General features: G+C 45.8%; 1 protein-coding gene across 6 annotated transcripts in view; it reads right to left on the bottom strand.

Annotated features, from left to right (window-relative positions):
* The window catches only part of GGT1 (gamma-glutamyltransferase 1), a 33,574-nt gene that overhangs the window by 2,745 nt on the left and 11,695 nt on the right, over nt 1–19,134 (bottom strand). For 4 of the 6 annotated variants that reach the window (XM_082774354.1, XM_082774355.1, XM_082774356.1 and 1 more), the window contains exons 2-11: nt 7,961–8,128; nt 7,206–7,333; nt 6,877–6,966; nt 6,427–6,619; nt 5,117–5,274; nt 3,912–4,061; nt 3,274–3,410; nt 2,234–2,421; nt 1,289–1,416; nt 326–438 (exon numbers count right to left, since the gene is read on the bottom strand). In XM_082774354.1, coding sequence (XP_082630480.1) covers nt 326–438; nt 1,289–1,416; nt 2,234–2,421; nt 3,274–3,410; nt 3,912–4,061; nt 5,117–5,274; nt 6,427–6,619; nt 6,877–6,966; nt 7,206–7,333; nt 7,961–8,128 — 1,453 coding nt within the window. Of the gene's footprint in view, nt 1–325; nt 439–1,288; nt 1,417–2,233; nt 2,422–3,273; nt 3,411–3,911; nt 4,062–5,116; nt 5,275–6,426; nt 6,620–6,876; nt 6,967–7,205; nt 7,334–7,960; nt 8,129–9,351; nt 9,370–14,944; nt 15,077–19,134 lie in introns of those variants that run through there. The other 2 variants (XM_082774357.1, XM_082774359.1) reach the window with 2 other exon arrangements.

Below are 19,134 nucleotides of genomic sequence, written 5' to 3'. Positions count from 1 at the left end.
AAGAGTTCATGGCAATTCAGAAGTCAAAGCTAAACCGAAGTTATACATCTCCTACAAGCGTTAAGAACAATTTGCCAAAGGAAAAACCCAGAGTCACTGAAGTAATTTATTGAGACCCTTTGTCGCTCTGGCAAGCAGGAGTTGGGGTTGAAGGCCTGGCCCTCAGAAGGCCGGGCATGAACCTTTATTTCAGCCCCCAGGCCTGCAGCAGGGAGCCATGGCTATGGTCATATCATAGGCATGAACCCCTTAACCCCAAACACTGCCTCTCCCCCACTTTGTTTTGCCTCACCTTTGCCCCCAGATTGCCCACATCATCACATACCAGTGCTGTTGCTGTGGTTATTTTTGTTCCTCCAGAAGCACCAACCACCATCCTGACCTTTTTTGATTTGTCCACCAAGATGGAGGGGCACATGGAAGACATCGGCTGTTTACCTGTCGGGGACAGATGCAACAGAGGCTCAGCTTTCCACCTGTAGCTTACAGACTGCCGACTCCCACTCCACATCTAAACCCAGAGCCTCCATATCCACCTTCCTGACTCAGGTGGTCTTGTTCATCCCTCAGGGGTCCCAGTGTCCCCTGTACACATCTTGTTGCTACCACAATGCAAAGCTGAACCCTAGTATTTTGTGCAGAGGCTGAAGGTGCCTGCCTCCATGGTTCTGTCCCAGCTGGGATTGTCCATCATGCAGCTGCCTCCCCTAAACTGTGGGACTTCCTATCACTTCCCTCTCTCTCTCCAAAACGTGGTACAGGAGGGTGACAGAACCCCAAGCCCACTGCTGTGGCAATGAGATGGCTCTGCAGGAAGCAGTGATGGAGCAGGCAGGGTGCTTGGTTAGGTGCATGAAATAAGTCTGTCTGGAGCTGTGCTACAGAACCCAAGACAGCACAGGGAGAAGGCTGGGTAGGGCTGTGTAACACTTAGCAGTCAGCTCCTGCTGCTGCCTCCCTCCTAGTAAATTCAAAGAAATCTTTCATATCCCCAAGTCATTTCACTTGATATGCTCTGAGCTCCCTGCAAAAGGATTTCTGGTTGCTGGAAGGAGGTGTGCCCAGGAGGTTTTCTTCAGATGGCTTCTCCTTCTTCAGGGTATACCAGAGGAGGCTGGGAGTGCACTTTTGGCAGGGATGCCACGTGCCTCATGTTCACCTCCACTCTGCAGAAAGCCCCAGATCTGTGGCTGATTTCAAACATGCTGCAGCCTACCTTGCAGACACCACAGCCTTAGTATGCAAGATAGAGATACAGGATGGAGTCAGGAAGGTAGTTTACAGCTACCTGGTGCTATGAAATTTGCTGGAGAAGGAGGTATCCCAAATCCATTGATTATGTAAGGTGAGCTGAAGTCATCCATCTCATCGTTATAAATGATTCCACTCACGTTGGATCGTACGTCAGAGCCAAAGCTAGACAAAACAAGTTAGCGCAGACACGTGAAGATCAGAGGAAATCCAGGACAAGCTTCAGGTGAATTACTGCACTGTGAAAACTGGAATTTGATGGGAGGAACTCTCCACTCCCTTGTGTTGCAAAGGACATTCTGTCACCCCTTGGGGGAAGGAAGCAGTTTATACCGTGAGCACACAGCTACACAGAGGAAAGGCAGCCCAGCATCCTGCTGTATAGCTCCCCTGCAAGGACCCTGAGGGGAAGAAAAGCACAGCAGCAAAATACAATTAATCCCCTTCCAACCGGGCAGTACTGCACTCCATTCAGAGGCAGCGTAGTTCAAAGACTGCCATCTTTGGAAATGGTTGGGGTCGTGCTTAGATGTGTCAAGTGACATTTTCTATGGACAGAAAGAACCTCCCGCCCTCCCCCAGCTTCAGGCCATGTATACAGAACACAGCTCTTCCTGACAGCACTCTAGACAAATACTGTGCTTTCAGACCAGCTGCATCAGCTCAAATTCCTTCCAGATGCCTGGGAAATCAGAGCCTGCAGTGATACCACTGCTTATGAGAAAATCCAGATGCAGTGGATATTTCCTCAGTGGGTGAACCCAACATGACAGAGGACCCCACTTCACATATCCTGTCCTCTGACCCAACTACACAAGTCTCAGCATTAAGAACTGACCTGTAAGCTTAGCAGAAGTGCCCATCAACAGTGCTACCCATCACAGCCCCGCTACGGAGATGACAGCGATGTTTTATACCAACCACAGAACCACCACTAGGAAGATGGCAGAGGCCTACACAGAAGTAATGTCTGAGCTCATACTATTGGTTGATGGTGCTGGTGGCGGACACAGCACTGCCATCATCAGCCACAATGGAGAGGTGGGATGTACCGGCAGTATCTGGAGTGTAATATACTGGCTCGTAGTAGTCAACTGGATGGGAAGTGTTGTCTGTGATTTTTCTTCGGAGACTATCAGCAAAGAACTCGGACGTCATGTTTCTGATTGCCTGTCAGAGAAATCCAATGCAGTTACTCAGCAGATTAAGTTTAAGAGACATGTATGAGGCTGATATCCAACACTTCAGACCACAGAAGAGTGGCAAATCCCAGCAGTGAGGCTATATTTTTCCAGCAGGGCTTTTCCTCCTTCTTGAAAGATGGACACTGTACCAAAGAGTCATGGAAGAAGCTGTACAATGTGCCCCTTTATGTGGGAAGTTAATCAGCATCCATTATTGCAGATCTATGGAAAGCTGTCCTCAACACTGCTGTAAGGTGTAGGCAAGCACTGTTACACTTGCTTCAGAGATGAGAGAAGAGGGGTCAGGTTGAGAGGACTAGACCAAGGCAAGCTCTGATCATTGCTCGGTAAGTTGCAAATTTGTGTCCATCAAGCTGGGCAGTGCTCAGATCCTGCTGCTTTTGGAGAATCACAGAAGTAAAAGCACAAAGTGTGAAGTTGGAAAAAGCAGGTTTCCTGCCTCACCCCTTCTCATCCGTAGGTCCATTTACTATAGGTAGGACTGTGGTTAGAGAGCCACAAGGGTGCTGGGAGTATCATCTAGGCAATGACTCCAAAGACTATGAAAAATGGGAAGGTTAGCCCTAAATATACTCAAATGCTCCTGGTCAATTGAGGATTTTGCTTTTCCTAATAGCGGGAAGGTTTCCTCCATTTATATCCCTCACAGCTCAGCCATGAGTCGCATAAGGACTTCCCATTTTGATTCAGAGATATTTCAGTGCCTGTCAATAGCAGGTGGCGCAGAGCATCCCTGACAATGTTTAGTCACCCAAAACCAAAAAGCCATGTTCCAGTAGCCTGGGTGTTGCAGAAAGAAAAGGCTTTTGCCAGGTACCTCTGTAACGTTGACATATTTTGGATCTCCCAGTAAAGTCCTCTTGGCGTAGGCAAAGCGAAAGGCCTCCACAATGCGGTGGTAAGTCAGACCTTTCTTCTCCACAGTTTTGATGCTGTCAGCAGAGAAATTATATCCTGGCAACAGAAGACAAACCATTGTGAACACAAAGCAAAGTACACGGTCAACAGGCTGCTAATAAAACTGTTGTATGGGATCATCTTGAAACTGAGTCTCTACAGATATGCAGTCACTGCACTGTCCTAACCTCTGCATGGAGAGCACAGGAGCTGTAGTAGTTTTGAGCACTGTGGGAGGCATCAGCAGGATTTGTATTTGGGGAGATGTTTTCTAAAGAAGCTGCAAGTACAAGTTCATTTCCACCCATTCAGGTACCTGGGAAGTGCTGCATTCAGAAGCATATTTTTCCTCTTGCACTTCTATTTCAGGTAGAAAGGTGATGTCCCTGAGTTTACAGCAGACAAGGAATGTTTCCACATCTCTGATCCTTTTCTGAGGTCTCAGACCTATCTGCTGGAGGGCTATTGAGACCCAGCTCCCATAACCAAAAGAGCAGTTGTCTTTGGAACTCTCCCAGCTCCTGCTGCCAGTAGGGCACTGCTCAGTGGCACTCTCACCTTTCAGGATGTTGAAAATGAGGGCTAGCACTGGGCCGCTCAGGGGGGCACTAGGCGTGTAGAGGGTAAACTCCCCAAGCGTAACCTGTATGGGATCTTCAATCACTGTTGCATTGTAGTCCCGCAGGTCATCCATTGAGACAATCCCCCCTGGAACAGAGAAGGAAACTATAGATGTGGGTTTGTGATCTCTGGTGGGAAGAGGAGGTCATACTCTTATACCAGGCTTCACAGTAAGGTCAAGAGGGAACACAGACAAAGCAAAAATTTGCAAGGTAAAGGGAGCAAAGATAGGTGCACAGGAGATGGATTTATTCCTTGATAGATCCAGCCAAGACTCAGGTAGTCTAAGCTTGAAGTTGGACTGATTTACAGCAGCCAAAAATCTGGTGATCCATCTATTTCTACAAAAGACACCAGCAATGGCAGGGAACAAAATGTCCTTAAGAACACTCCTTACAGGGGAAGGATACAGCTTTTGGGTGCAGATGCTTTGTGCCACCCAACAAACAGAATAACAGGTACATTCCATTGCCTTTTTTTTTTTTTTTTTTTTATCAGAAAGGGGAAGACAGTAATTAATCATCACAAAAAAATCCAGGAAATGACTTATGCACACGAGTTTCACTGAAGCTAGCCAATGCTAGCTAGCAAGGATAGGGTACTGCCACCATCTAGTGGCATTGAGAGATTAAACAACTTAAGAGTTTACAGGACCATGTATGTATTGTTTCAGGTAGAAACTTATAGAATCATAGAATAATTAAGGTTGGAAAAGACCTCCAAGATCACCTGGTCCAACCATGCCCCTTACCACCAGTATCACCCACTAAACCAGGTCCCTAAGTATCACATCCAACCTTTTCTTATGCAACCCACCAGGGATGGTAACTTGCTGGACTTAGGCTCTGTAAATAGCATGTATCCACTATGTGATGCCCAGGAACACATAAGACTTGCTAGACTATATGGTGCAAAAATGTACAGTATCTACCCGTCATTTCTAATTGGGTTTCAAACACATCCATTAAAGTACTAAAACAGCTTCTCTTGTGCCTCCTGTTGCCACAGGTCTCAGAGGTGGCATTTCAGGCAGCAGGCCTGACCTGCTTCCAAGGCTTCTGCAGGTCACCAGCTCCTCCCTGGATGCTGAGCTGCAGCAGTCAGGCACTCACGCTATTTTGAACAGATGTCCTGTTTCTCACCTACACTCTGGATGTCAGCGATGATCTGTTTTGCCAGGCTTCCTGTGTAAAAGGCATCTGCTCCTTCATTGGCTATAGTCTCATATGTGTCGGCTAGTTTAGGCATCTTGACGATATCACCCTCTTGCAGAATTTTCCCTCCTCTGCAGAACACTTCGCTAATGGAGAAAGAAGATTGAGAAGATCACATCTGAGAGACACGTTCAAAACTACGCGTAGCTGTATCAGCTGACACAGTATTCGACTGCTCATGCTAGTGCCTTTGTGGAGAGGAGAGGAACTATCCTTGCATCGGGACATATAACTGAACAGTGGTTTTCTGACCTGGGATTCCACATTGCTCAGAATTTTTTCAGTGAAGCCTATTGGAGGGAGTGTCAATCTTTGTTACCAAGGCAGGCCACCCTTCCTACCTGCCCATGGGGTTAACTGCTTCAAGATGCCCACGAGGGACCATAGTCCTTGAACTCAAGCAGCTCAGTTTCAGAGCACAGACTATGAAACTAAAAGGCTCAAAGCTTCCAGTGAGTCCAAGAGAATGCATTCTGATTCCTGATGGTCAGAGCACTTCCAAGTAGACAGGTCCCTTTCTAGCTCCCTCATCAGGGATCATGGATGTGATGCTGTGGACCTGCCAGATGGAAGTACAGGAGTCCAGACTGTACATCCCATTTGGAATTGCAAACCAACCTGCAGCTGGCAGGAAAAGAAAAGATTAAGCATGATCTCCAGTGCGGCTGGAGACAGACACCATGGGACTGTAAGAGGAAGTGTATTTAAAATCCTCCGTGTTCACAGTCATTGCCAGAAGTAGATGATCAGAGGCATTGCTCTGGGAAGGCTGACTGTAGAGGAAGAGATGACCCAGCAACCCACTGCCTGACAGCAGATGAGATGTTCAAGGAGAAAAATATACCCTGCAATTGCCCCAAATGCAGGTAATATTAGTTTAGTGCACTTACAGCCTGAGGAAAGGCTAAGGATTCAGACACACATTGCCATTTGACAGATGCATCCCAGCATGTACTTCAGCTCCGTCTCTGCTCAGACAAATGGACTTTAAGAGTAGAATTTATCTCCCCCTTTAAAAGCCAGGAATGAACATCCCCAAAATTGGCCACATAATTTAACACCTTCAGGGAGCTGGAACATCAGCAGGTGCAGTGAGTACAGTCACTGCAGGGCAGGCACAGGCTCACAAACACTACATTACAGAAACACAGATTCTTCAGCTAGGATGCAGTAACCCCAAATTTCTCTGCACAGATCTGCAACTACTCTACCTGCCACAGTGAGACTTCTCTACCTACCACAGTGAGGGGTTGTTTTCAATTGACGTCTCTCTTGATTTGATGGCTGCTGCAAGGCCTTTCCCAATAGGGAATCCTTCTCTTGCCAGCTTGACACTGGGCATAAACAGGTCTTTCCACGCCAGCCTGCCATGACGTTTGTGAGCCAGTTCATAGCCACGGATTTCTCCGGGAACAGCGATGGACAATCCTCCTGGAGCAGACAAAGAATTTATTAGTCTTCCAAAGCAAGAAAACAAAAAGCGATTAATGGAGTAGGAGGTAGAGCTGGGCTTATCTGTTAGCCTTTAAAAGACTGCATAGAGGACATTTTCGGCAAGATGCAGGTGAGAAATTCTGTAGATATGCAAGAACATAACCATAAAAAATTTTCTTTGTCCAGACAGGTCAGTAGCAGCTAATGTTGGAGCTGTGTGGACCCCCAAAGCAGTGAAATAACCTTTGCCATACCTTTCAGAGAGAGCTGTGTGTCGTTCCCAAACATGGCCTCCGAGGCTCTTTTTGGTGCCACCTCTCTTGCATTAATGATTTCCACTTTTCCTTTAAAGACAGGAAGGAAGCAAGATGATTAGCTCTGAACTCAGCACCCAGGCATGGTCTGTGCTGAGTAAGTCTGATCACTGGGAGCCAGTTTCTTGGCAGATATTTTGAGGACAACATGGTCCTACAGAGACTAGGAGAGTCAGCCTCTTACCTTGACTCAGGTAGCATAAATAAACCCTCTGTGCTTTAGATAGAGGGGTGGACCTGTTCCAGATATGTATGGCCTTGTTCCTTACCTGTGCTGTTGTAGATGGTAAAGAACAGTCCCCCTCCAATGCCCATGCTGTGAGCGTTCATGAGTCCCACACAGAGCAGAGCTGCAATTGCAGAATCTACCGCAGATCCACCTTGCTGAAGGATGTCCCTGAGGCACAGCAGAGAAGGCATCTTATGGTGACATGTCACTCATCAGTCAACTCATCAGAGAAGATATTACAGACTCTCTCTAAGGAACTTTCATCCACACCTGGTCTAAAGGTTCCCAGGAATAGGATGTTTGAGCTTCTGTCTCCTTAGGGAAGAAATCCTAATGGTCTGGGTACAGACCAGATCACCCCTCAATTGAGAGGCATACAAACTAGCTTGAAGATAGCAAGATGTGTCAAAGTACATGGGGGAGGCTGACATCCCAGCCACACTCATTACTTCGGAAATGACAGCTCGAAGGAGCCTGAAATCTGCATCACTTGCATCTGGAACTGAAGAACAAATTTTAAGAAAAGCTTGAAAAGCATCTCTCATTCCTGTAGTTTCTGTGCCTAGGGAATCTTTGTCTACTGTACTATCTTTGAGTGACTGCAGTAACATTGTTTGGGCATTATGAGAGCCCAGGTTTTGTTACGGCCTCCTCGTTCTACAGGGAGATGAGAGTATCTGTGCTGTGCAGCTGCCAGGGTTGCACCTGCACACACCAGGAAAACAGAACAGAACAGTTTTGTCTTGTGCAAGAGCTGTCAGCGATAGCAAGAGTCACAGCAGAATTAGCGGGTACCTTCCAATTATTGAGCACTGCCCCGCGTCTGTAGCCACAGCCGCCCTCTTATAGGTGTGTGTGTCCTCTGAGTCAGAGCGCAGTCCAAAGAAGAGTCCCAGGAACAAGATGAGCCCCAGTAGGACTACAGTCAGGACTAGAGCCACCACATAGCGCTTCTTCATCTTTCTGTGGGAAGAGACAGGATCATCAATCTTGCTGCTTCTGGGGTATGTGGGAGCTAGGGAACAGATGATCAGGCACAAGAGGAGTCTTTTCACCTATCTTCTTTCATATCCACCATTTCCCCTCTCTCCCTGGCAGTTGACAGCTCTGCACGTGGAAGGGCGGTTTTACAAGGAGCAACGAGGAGAGGTGAGCCCAATTCTGGCCTTGACAGTTCCATTAGGGCGAAGTCCTGCTTTGAAGTGAAAGTGACTATCAAGAGGGGAGGGGATCTTCTAGAAGATGAGGAAGTGAACAATGTCAACAAGAGAACTATTTGCTCTGTGACTTTATTCTCTGAGGATTTTAGCTATCAGCAAATATTTAAGTTGCTTCTCTGTTGGGAAGGATGGGGACCCTACAGACTCCTGGAAGCCCTTTGGTAACAGCTCTGAAGTGCTATAGCCCCTGCAGTGAAAAGGCCCCAAGCCAGCAGCTATCACCTGGTTGATATCTATATATAAGACACACCTCTCTTATCTTTCACAACCCAAAACAACAGCAGTTACATAGGTCAGATGAGCAGAACATAACTGGTGTTAGTTATGATTTGCATCATCTTCAGTGGAAAAATTCAGAGCTTTAACTTCATATTACCTGCTTTTAAATGCCATGGCTTTGAAGAAGTCCCTCCCTGTCCAGGAGGTTGCCACTAACCAGTACAATACACATCTTAGTCAATAACAAGACTCTATTTGGTGCACCCCACCGCAAGCATAGCACCCCCTTCTGCTCAGGGTCCTTGGCCAGAGTGCCTCTCCAATGAGCCTGCAAGGACTCCTTCTAGAAGGTGCCACTTCTAGAAGGTGGCGGCCAGTTCCTATTTCTCCATGCTTCCCCCTCCTGCAGAAAGTTGCTCATGGGGTGCACAGGGTTGCACTTCATTGGCGGGTGAGAATAGCTCACAGAGATGATCTGCAGCCAGCGTATTCCAGACACACCAAGCTAAGTCAAGAGCTATTGAGGGAATGGAAAGTCAGTGACATCTCGCTAGGACTGACAGTTCACGAAATATGGCTTGAACTACTCTTTGACCCATTTTCTTTCCCATTACAGAATTGTTCCATCAAAAAGATCTAAATTCATCATATCACCTTCAGGGACCAACCTCCCCCTGCGTAGCACAGGTTTGGCTTTTCACCATGACTACGATACTTGTGCAATAGTCAAGATACCCTTTACCTTACCAAAGCATCTGCTTTCCTCAGAGACAAACCAATCCATGGCACTGCGAGTGAAGAGAGGATCCACCAACCTCACCCTCTGTGGATGTTCAACAGCCCCAGGTAGCGCAACCTCCAGCAGTCAGAGCAGCATTTGGTGCCTTGCAGCAGCAGCACACGCAGGACTAGGAAGCGGTGAGCGTGCCAGTGCTGACCTAACTAGAGGAAACAGGCCAGGCCAGACAAACTGAAACACTCCTCAGAGGGAGGAGATTAGCAAGCACTGCCCCTCAGCACAGCCTTACCCCCACTCCTGTTATTTTAGAAAGAAGGTATGTGCCCATTTTTTATCCAAGCCCTGTGTCTGTGAGTCCCAGTCAGCACAAAAGATGTCCACCCCCAAGGAAGGCAACTCAAACCAGGGTGTAAATCTACTGTATGTGCTGTTCTGTCAACAAACGTCAAACAAGGGCAGGGAAAAGTAAATGGATGAAACCTCTTCTCTGGTTCAGAACTTAATTTACACTCAACTACTTTTAAAAGAGACTAGTGGTGTGTTTGCAGAGCAGTGACTGTGCAGGGAAACAGAGGAGCCATTATGTCCCCAACAATAGCTCACACACAGCCTCGGAGTTTAAAGACAGTTTTGTTTGTTGGCAGAGAGAGTTCAGCTTCAGCACTGGCAGTCTCCTCCAGGCTTCACAAGAAATGCCATGGGATCTTTTATCTGCGCCCCAGCTGGGCAGAAGGTACTTTGTTTCATCTGGGCTGTTCCTCAAGCCTGGGGTGACCCAAGCTGGGTGCTGCGCATTAACCCGTAGGCTCCTGGCTCGGGCTGTGTGGTTCTCCTCCAGGGCTGCCTGCCTCACGGCTGGGCTCCTGTAAAGATTTTTCTGCCTCGTCACACAAATCATTCTGAGAGCAAGAAAGAAGGGGAAATGTCAGATGGTGCCTCTGCTCTCTCTTTCACATCCTCTCAGGGTTTGGATGACACTCAGGAGCATCTCCCAGTCCCACAGAGCTGAACGCTGAGTGCCCAGCTGCCAGGTGAGTGCACAGACCTGGACAAGGGCCCTCAGCCTCAGGCAAAGCACTGGCCTCCTGCCTGCCCCTGGGGCGAGGATAACACACTCACTGCTGGGGGCAGGAACAAGCACACAGACTGCCCTGAATAAAAGCCACCAATTGCAGGGCACTGCATCGGGTACCTCCAGGCTGGGACAGAAGTGTGGCCAGAAAAAGTGGATGCTCTTGAAAGGTGCATCTGTGCGAGCTGTCAGATTGATCCTGCGAGGGAAGGCACAGGTGTACGAGTTAAAGATCTGCAGCCTTCCCCTCTGCAACGGCACAGAGAGCAAACTCAGGCGAGAATAATTTTCTCCACCTTAACTGCCAGCTCAAATCCCATAAGCTCCTTGACCTATTTCAGGTCAGATGCTAGTGGGAAGCATCCCTTGCACAGCCCATCCTGCCCTCCTAGCTGCAGCACAGCAGAGTGCCAGAGGCATTTTGTTTGCCATACAGCAATTGGGCGATAGATGAGGAGGCTGCAGACATCCCTGCTCTGACCCACCTCGAAAAAAGCTGCTCCGTGCAGGAACAGCTGGATTTTCACACCAATGCTCCTTCTGAGCCTCAGCTCTGAAGTGGAGCTGCAGCTATAATTTATTGCTGGGAGTGGAGCAGCAGCTGTGTGCCACCACCTGAGCTGGCTCCCCCGACCATTGTCCGCTGAGGCTGGTTTTAACCTGCAGATCTCTGCCAAATCCAGCTCTTTGGAAGCTTGGCTAGCAATTCGGTCACACTGCGCTGCTCAGCAGCAGCCCTCCAGTAGACAGGCTATAAGGACATTAAAAGCAATGTGGTTACTTCTCAGTGTCATAAAGGTCCAAGATCCAGTCCTAGACATGAAATTTAAAATGAATTTTCACAGTCTGTCTTGATTTATACTGGAAGAGGGGGAGTACCAGCAAGTAGGAGAGTTACACCTGTCTGAGTAACCCCACTGAGCTGTAGATAAGTCAATTTTCGCAGCTTTGTTTAAATATGACGGTTTGGGGATTAAAAGAGCCCCAGTGCAACAGACTAGTTAGTATCAGGCAGGGTCTGAGCAGCTCTGCCAACAGGACTGGGCATGCTGTAGAGATAAGGAACCTGCCATGGTCATGGAAAGCCCCAGAAGAACTGAAAGGCAGAGAGAGGAGGGCTGCCAGGCCTGAAAGCAGGGAAGATAGAAGAATGGGATACCAAAGGATGACAAAGGAATCCAGGTACAGTCAGGCCTTGTTATTGAATGAAGTAGTACAAAAATCATCCTCTGACATCTCCTAAAACTTTAACCAAGCAGGCTTGTGCTTAAAAACCATCTTGCAGCATCTGTATACCTCCACACCCACTCCTAAGAGTTCCTCATCCTCCCACCTCTAGTCCAGTAGCCAACACTTGGCCATCAGCCCCTGCCTTCCTCAGGCAGCACAGGTTACGCAAGGATACATTAAACATCCATGAATCACAGGACACAGGCTGTGCTCCTCTGCTAAAACCCGAAGTCCAATCCATATCCATACCATTACCGTATTTAAATAGGTATTAATAACAGAGCTGCTCTTGCACCCTATTGTCGTGCAGAGTCAACCATCAGTGACTTCTGAGTGATAATGCATGTAACAGGGAATGGCCGCAGGATGGCCCACGGGAGCATAACCCAACACAGGCCCTGAGAGAGCAGTCCCAGGCTGCTAGCAGAGGTCTGGGGCTGTTCACACAGAAGTCCCGTTACTGATCCACCATTAATGACAACCTAAGGAGGATGCCCACAACTGATCACACAGGTGGAGTCACGTGAAGTGTATAAGAGACCGTCTGACAGCTACCTGTGCTGATACTGTGCTTCAGGATCAGGTGTGCACATCCCACCTTCCTACTGAAGTCCTGTTTTAGCAGGTATTTCCTAGGGCTGTTCCCAGGAGATCAGCCAGGACAAGCATTTCTCACCAACCACCGAGCTGCTGCTGGGTCCCCAGCTAGCACCTTGCTTTCCTTTCTCACCGGCAGCTCGCTGAGAAGTGGTGCAGCAAACAAAGCAAATTATTTCTTCATCTGTGAGAGTTCTTTGCGCCAAGAGTCTGTGTTCACACCCAATTAGCCAGCTGACAGCTTAAATCCTCACGTATAACTGCTAACCACACATTCCCTCAGCTGGCAGTAAGGACAACGGCCAGCAAGTTCTGTTTCCATTTGCAGCAATATCCAGACTCTCAGCCTCTGAGCAGCTAATTAGCTGGGGTTATTTGCTCCAACAGGGCTTGCACTGAAGAAAACTAGGACCAAACCAACACAAATCCGAAGCTTAGGTTGTCCATTCCTCATCAGCCGCTCCTTCATTACACAATCCACAGGACTTATGTCCTGGATGGTTAATACATGGCATCATTACCCAAAGGCCAGGGGACAAACACCTTACACAATGAGGGCTGTGTAAAAAATACAAATGCAGTTGTAACATCAGATTTGCCTCCTGCCTACCAGGTTAGAGCTCTGTGATTGCAAGGGGGTCTTTGCACCTCACTGCAAATAGTCCCAAAGTAGCGGTGGGTGTGCTGGTGCAGGCTGTACTGACAGCACTGCACAGCCCAAATGGCAGAGTCTCGTTGACTTTGTTAGCGGTCATGTTAACTCCTGCTCTTCTAAAGCTTTATTAGGACAGACAAACTTTGAAGCACTACCCTTTTGAGAACTGTCCCAAAAGAAAAGGGTTTGTTTCCCTGTGCCTTCTGTCCTGCACTCAAACAGAGGTCTGACTTTCCCACATAAACCTCCCTGTGCAGCCTTGCACTGCAGTTACTGAAATAAGACACAAATTTAAGCCAGCTGAGATTCTGATCTACATGTTCACATGCTAAATATTTTTCTCCCTTAAGCCTTTTGACTTAGTGTAGCTGTCACAAGGATGCCTCTGATCAGGACTCTGGTTCTCCAACCAACCATGCAGGCAGACAGACAAGCAGAGATCTCTTGTCAGGTACTGATCTTCCTGGCAACTGGCAGGCGTTTTTCCATAACTGTTTCTACTTTGTCCATGCAATGCCATCTAGAGATTTCAAACAAGTCATCAACAACCACCTCTCCTTCCTAAGGAAATCATTCCTGATCCAAGTCTTACACAGATTTCTGCAGAGAACTGTGACTCAAATATTGACATATCTGGAATTCAAAACAAACAAACGTATTTTTAAATCAGTCCATTTTTGGCCACAGAATGAGATAGGAATTTTTGCTTTGGCATTAGGCTGGAACTTAAAGTATTAAGTTTTTGCACTTATCCATCATGAGATATTTAAGCTGAAGTCTTACACAGTCTTCATCTCCACAAGCAATACGGGAACTAAAGCAAAGCTCAGCCAAGCCATGAAAAAGCTCAAATAGACTTCCAAATTCAGACCTAGGCATCGGTCCCTCCTGGAGCAAGGGGACAGAGCAGTCCCCGAGTGCTGAGCCTCTGCTCCTTCCCCACTGGAGAAACACAACAGCCCCACTCAGTGCAGCCTTCCGCAGAGCTAACAGCTCCCTGTCAGTCCCCAGCCCGCTGCCTGTGTCCTGTAGGGCTCGCTGACTCCCTCCCCTCTGACACAGGGCACATCCTTAGGGTTCTCTTCAGGAAGCATGGCACTGAGGGCTCATATGCACATGGATACATTTTTAGGGAGAAAGGCATCGGGCTGGCTGTCCCTACGTAAGGGTATGATGTCAAGCCAGAGACAATCCACCTGGAACAGAGCTGAGGGAAAAGCTCCCTAAAAAGCAGACTGTTCCAGCTAGTTTCTAGGTATGCAGTTCACAGAGAGAGCCACTGTAAACAAGACTTGCAACTCCTCCACAGAAATCAGGTTTTCTGAAGCCTAATGATATGTAATATTCTATCCAATCTAAACTCAGAATTCAATGAGAATGAGAAAATAATTTCCTCCCGAAGCAACTTTAAAAAAAAAAAAAAATTAAATAATGTTTTCCTGTGAAAATTTTAGCTTTAAGTCCATTTTTTAATGGACTTAAATTAAAAAAGTACTTTTTTTTTTTTTTTTTTTTTTTTTAATTTTAAAACACTTCAGCATGAACTATGAAGTGAAAAAGTCAGAAAGGTGGAATAAATGCAAAATAACCTATTTCACATGGTTTTCACAGTGTTTTCTAATTGGAGAGCTCCCAGAAATCCAGCACTGGGAAGTTCAATCTCAGAAATGCATGTTATTAAAAATAAAGTTTCATAAACTCATTAAGAACGTCACTGTTAAACTCAGCCCCAATTTAAAATTAAAATGTTTTATTAAAGGTTTTATTCTCTCATTGGTTGCAAAAGATCTTTTCAGATGCTCTTCTTCCGATTAAACTAGAAGCTGCATATTAGACCTGGACTGATTCAGGCTTAGTAGTCAGTTCCTGTTCTCTTTTCACAAATTTTCATCTGATATATTAAAAAACAAAAAAAAAAAAAAAAAACAAAAAAAACAAACAAACAAACAACACACAGTTTCATGTTCTGTTCCCTAAGAAATCCCACACAGCACTTCATGGCCAAGGGTAATGGCTTAATGGCATGTCATTTCTAATTCCCTCTTACCTCTTGAGAGTATTTGCAAGTCCGTCTTGTCCTTTCACACAGATCTTTATTTGCTGATATCCTTTGAATATCTTGTCTCTAGCAGTGAACCCCTTTCTAGGGTCAATATGTTCTTGCAGCGCTAGCAGTAACCACTTATATTTTCTTAAAAGCTCTCCAATGCTTATCACACTACTTGATATTTGTACAGGTCTGCTCAAGGAGATTAACTCATTGAAACTCATTACTATTGAATTCACAGTACGAGAGGAATGCTTAAGTAATCATTGACTAGGTGAAGAGTCAAGAAACCATACCATTGAACATGCATATTTTAACACTCACAGATGTTGTGTATCACCAGCAGAATCATTCTTCGTTCTTGGATTCAGTTACCACAAGATGCAAATGTGAGTATTCCCACACCTCATTGCTAGCTCTTAAGTTCTGATTAAAGAAACCGAACAAGTATGCGGTCACCTTAAGTACAAAAGCGCTCCCATCTCTATGTGGTCATGTACCCTCACGCCCCTCTTGCCCAACCAAATGGCATCCTTGTGGTTAAGAGTCACAAATTCAAGTGTACCAGTAGCTTGCAGCTTAAACCCAGACGGATTTGGTTTTGATTACATTTGGTGGGACTATCCTTTGTCAAGTGGGATTGACCCACTGCAATGTAGGGGCACCTGACCAACTCATGTATCTCTTCTTCAGCAATCGGGGCTACGCACTACCTTAAACTGTCATCAGCTTTAGTTCAGATTAGCGTTCCGACTGCAAAAAGAAGATGCAATGCCTGTTCTACCACGCCTGTTCCCATAGCAGCACCCTCCAGCAGTGTGATGGCAGAGCAGGTATCTAGGGATGAAGAAACCTGCCCTCCACCACTAGACCTCACTGAAGCTTTTAAGCAATAATCCTACATGCCTGTTTGCACTGTAGAGCTTCTAGTTGCAGCTCAAAGGTTGCAGCTCACCTGCCATTGAGCAGTGTAGCGTAAATCCCAGCAGTAACCCAGATTCAAGGTGATGAGCTACAAGATTTACCTTTGGATTCTAACAAGTCAACTACTAAAGCTTATCTCCCTGCTGCTGTGCATGGCTTGCTAGAAACTTCTGAGCCAGCTTTGAACACAGGAGTTGAATGCCCATCCAGAACGCAGCACCAGTTAATCATAGCTTGGCTGAAACTTGGGCACAGCAAGGATCCAAGCCATGTCCTAAGCCTGACTTTAAGCCAGCAGGCTGTCCTGCAAACACTGGATCAAGCAAAATCTGCCTGGATGCCAGTCAGCACTGCTGGATGCTATCTTTTGACCTACTATGATCAATCAAATGGTTAATATCTCAGTTCCGAACCTGATTGTTCCCTTTACCCCACTCCAACCTTTGATATAATGGATCTTTACTTATGTCATAACAATGGTGTCTCTACGACAATGAATCATTAACAAAGTTTGTTCTAGCTCCAAGAGTAAAAGTTTTGGGAACATAAGCCATGCTTCCTCTGCTTAAAACTACATCTCCTTTCCTGTAATAGCAACAAAATGGAGTTCTGTTTAGCATTTACATTTGGTAAAATTATAGTTACAAAACATGATCATTCCAGCCCTGAGATGTTTGGAAAGGCATTAGTCTGTGCTTGTCTTTCAAAGAGGACTTTCAAATACCCCTTTCAAGACATTGTGTCCAGAGGACAGATCTCTTCAACTATCGTCCAAGAGACCTTAAGCAAAAATGGAAGCTTTCTGGAAAACAGGTACTGACACAGGCAATATTCTGGAGGCTCAGGATTTGATGCATCTGCTATTTCTATTAGCCAGCCTAAAGTACACTTTCAGAGTCTAGGCCATATTCAGCTCGTAACACATATTGCCCTCACTGTATCTAATGTATTGATGAGGCTCACGATGCTTTACAGGAAAGACCATGATAGGAGCTGTTCCAAAACAATTATCCTCTAAAAAAACAAACAAACAAACAAAAACAACAACAAAAAAAATACAACAGACGGTGTGGAAAATTATCTACCACAAACAAACTGAATTGTACTTTTAGTCTTTCACACCTTAATATTAAGTTAGGCATATTTTATAGGGGAATTTAAGATGCAATCTGCTGGACTGAACCCTTTTCCTAATTTACTAACTCCACAGGTCTGATGGTACAAGGTTTTATTCTTAACAGCATAGCAGCTTTGGAATAATTAAACTAGGCCTAGGTCAGACAAGTGTCACTGCATTTGTCTACAGATTGTATTCTTTGCCCCTATTGCTGGAGGGCAAGTTTTATAACAATGAGCCACCAAAATTAACCGAATTCCTATGTCCTTCTCTTCAAGGGCAATCCAGTCTCATCTGTGGCATGTTCCTGCCAGTTCAGAACAGGAACAAGTTGGATGCTCCTCAGCAAGTTACTCTTTCACTTACAGACAAATGGAGTTGAGGATGGGGTCACAGAAAGTTAAGAAGTTAGTGCTTTTGGTTCTGATAGGTGAATAGCTTGCTATGTACAACTGCAGAATTTCAACTGAATGTAGGCTTTGGGAACAGCCGCGTATCCCTGTCTAGGCATTAACTGAATAGACTGTCCTGTTATAACTCAGTCTTGCAGGTTTCAAGCAGCAAAAACACACCTCAAACAGAAATAGCATGGTTAATATAGGTGCATTGCTGCCCTGTTAATCTCAACCCACTACAAAAAAAAAAGACAAAAGTACCTCCTATAGGGCTTGCCACCTCTTCCTACTTGTGATATTCATGACACGGACATCTTTTATGTTCTCTAAAAATTAGCAGATACTATTACATTGAAACACGAGCAGCAGAGTGAAGTCCCCATCACTTCCTCTAAAGAAGCGCACCCGGCAGTGTATGAAGCAATACCTTCATAGCCCTTGTAACGGAACCTGCAGATACCAAAAAGCATCAGGCAGCGTGAACTACTTCTGGGTAGTTTCTCTTCTTGCTTCTTCCCTCACCACTTAACTGATTTTCCCACAGGAATGTCATGAAGAGACACCAGCAACAGCTGAAAACACAAATGAAGCAACCAATTGCATCTTCTGTTCAGACTCCTCCTTTTTATTGCAGAACAAACTGTTCAAGGTCTCCATTTCCTGATATTTGAATTAATGTGTTATTGGAAGAGGAGCTGTTACGAGGTATCCTCAGTTTGAAGGTGAGCTGTTTTTTCAGGAGGAAGACTTTCTCCTTTATCACAGCAACATTGCAATCCAGCACTATCCAAAGGTAAGCATCAGAAAGTACCTTGAGTGCCCAGTGACACAGAGATATTTGTACACCTTTTAAAGTGGAAATTAAGTACAAGGTGCACAGGTAGTAGGTAGCCCTAATTAATGCTAATTAATTAACATGTATAATATAATAATTTATATATTTAATTTTCATTTTAAATGAATTTATAACCTTAATGAATTAGATTAAAGCTAAGTACTGTATAAGAAACACTAATGCAGAAGGGAGGTCACTGTGCTGAAAAAGCCCTGGAACACAAATTCCTAGAGCAGAATCTAAAGAGAAAAAGTGTTTTAGGAACTGTAAAAGTTACCCAGCCTTCAAGGGTCAAGTCGACTACAGGCAGGGACACAACTGTCCACTTCCAGAGCTCAGGTCCACTTTCCTGAGGCTAAAGAAGCAGAGGTTTGGCCTCAGCCAAAGCATCCCCTTTCCCTGCACGGAGTTGCTTCCACTATAACACACCTGCTCAGAGAGCAGGAACCCACTAAACCCACACGCCCTCAGTTTGTGAAGTCTGGTTTCCCATAATCAACCGTAGGTGCACCCTCATCCCTGGGGCAAAGGCAAGCCAAAGGAAACAATTACTAAATGGCAAGGTTTATTAAATCCTTCTTGCCAGTCACAACCCCAGGTCTGGCTGCATTCTTCTACCCACACAGGTGGCTGTAGCGGTGTTACCAGGACGTGCTGCGGTGTGACAGCTGGTGGGGCTTCTTGGTCGTCGTCGGAGCCGCTGATCACCATCCAGGAGGAGCAGTGATTTGCCTTTGACAAAAAACACTGGGATGTGCTTAGAGTGGAAGTTTTGATAAAGCCTCTTGAGGTTGTACTTTTCTGACATCAAGGATTCATACCACTAGCATATTAATAAAGTTGTTATGATCCCAATGGCTTCTGATTTTTGTATCATAAAAAGGCTTAGATTAGAAGGGACCTTAAAGATCATCTAATG

The sequence above is a fragment of the Aythya marila genome (genome assembly GCF_965140915.1).
Source record: "Aythya marila genome assembly, chromosome: 17".
In the NCBI taxonomy this organism is placed as follows: domain Eukaryota; kingdom Metazoa; phylum Chordata; class Aves; order Anseriformes; family Anatidae; genus Aythya; species Aythya marila.
This window is presented reverse-complemented; position numbering and strand designations above follow the sequence as displayed.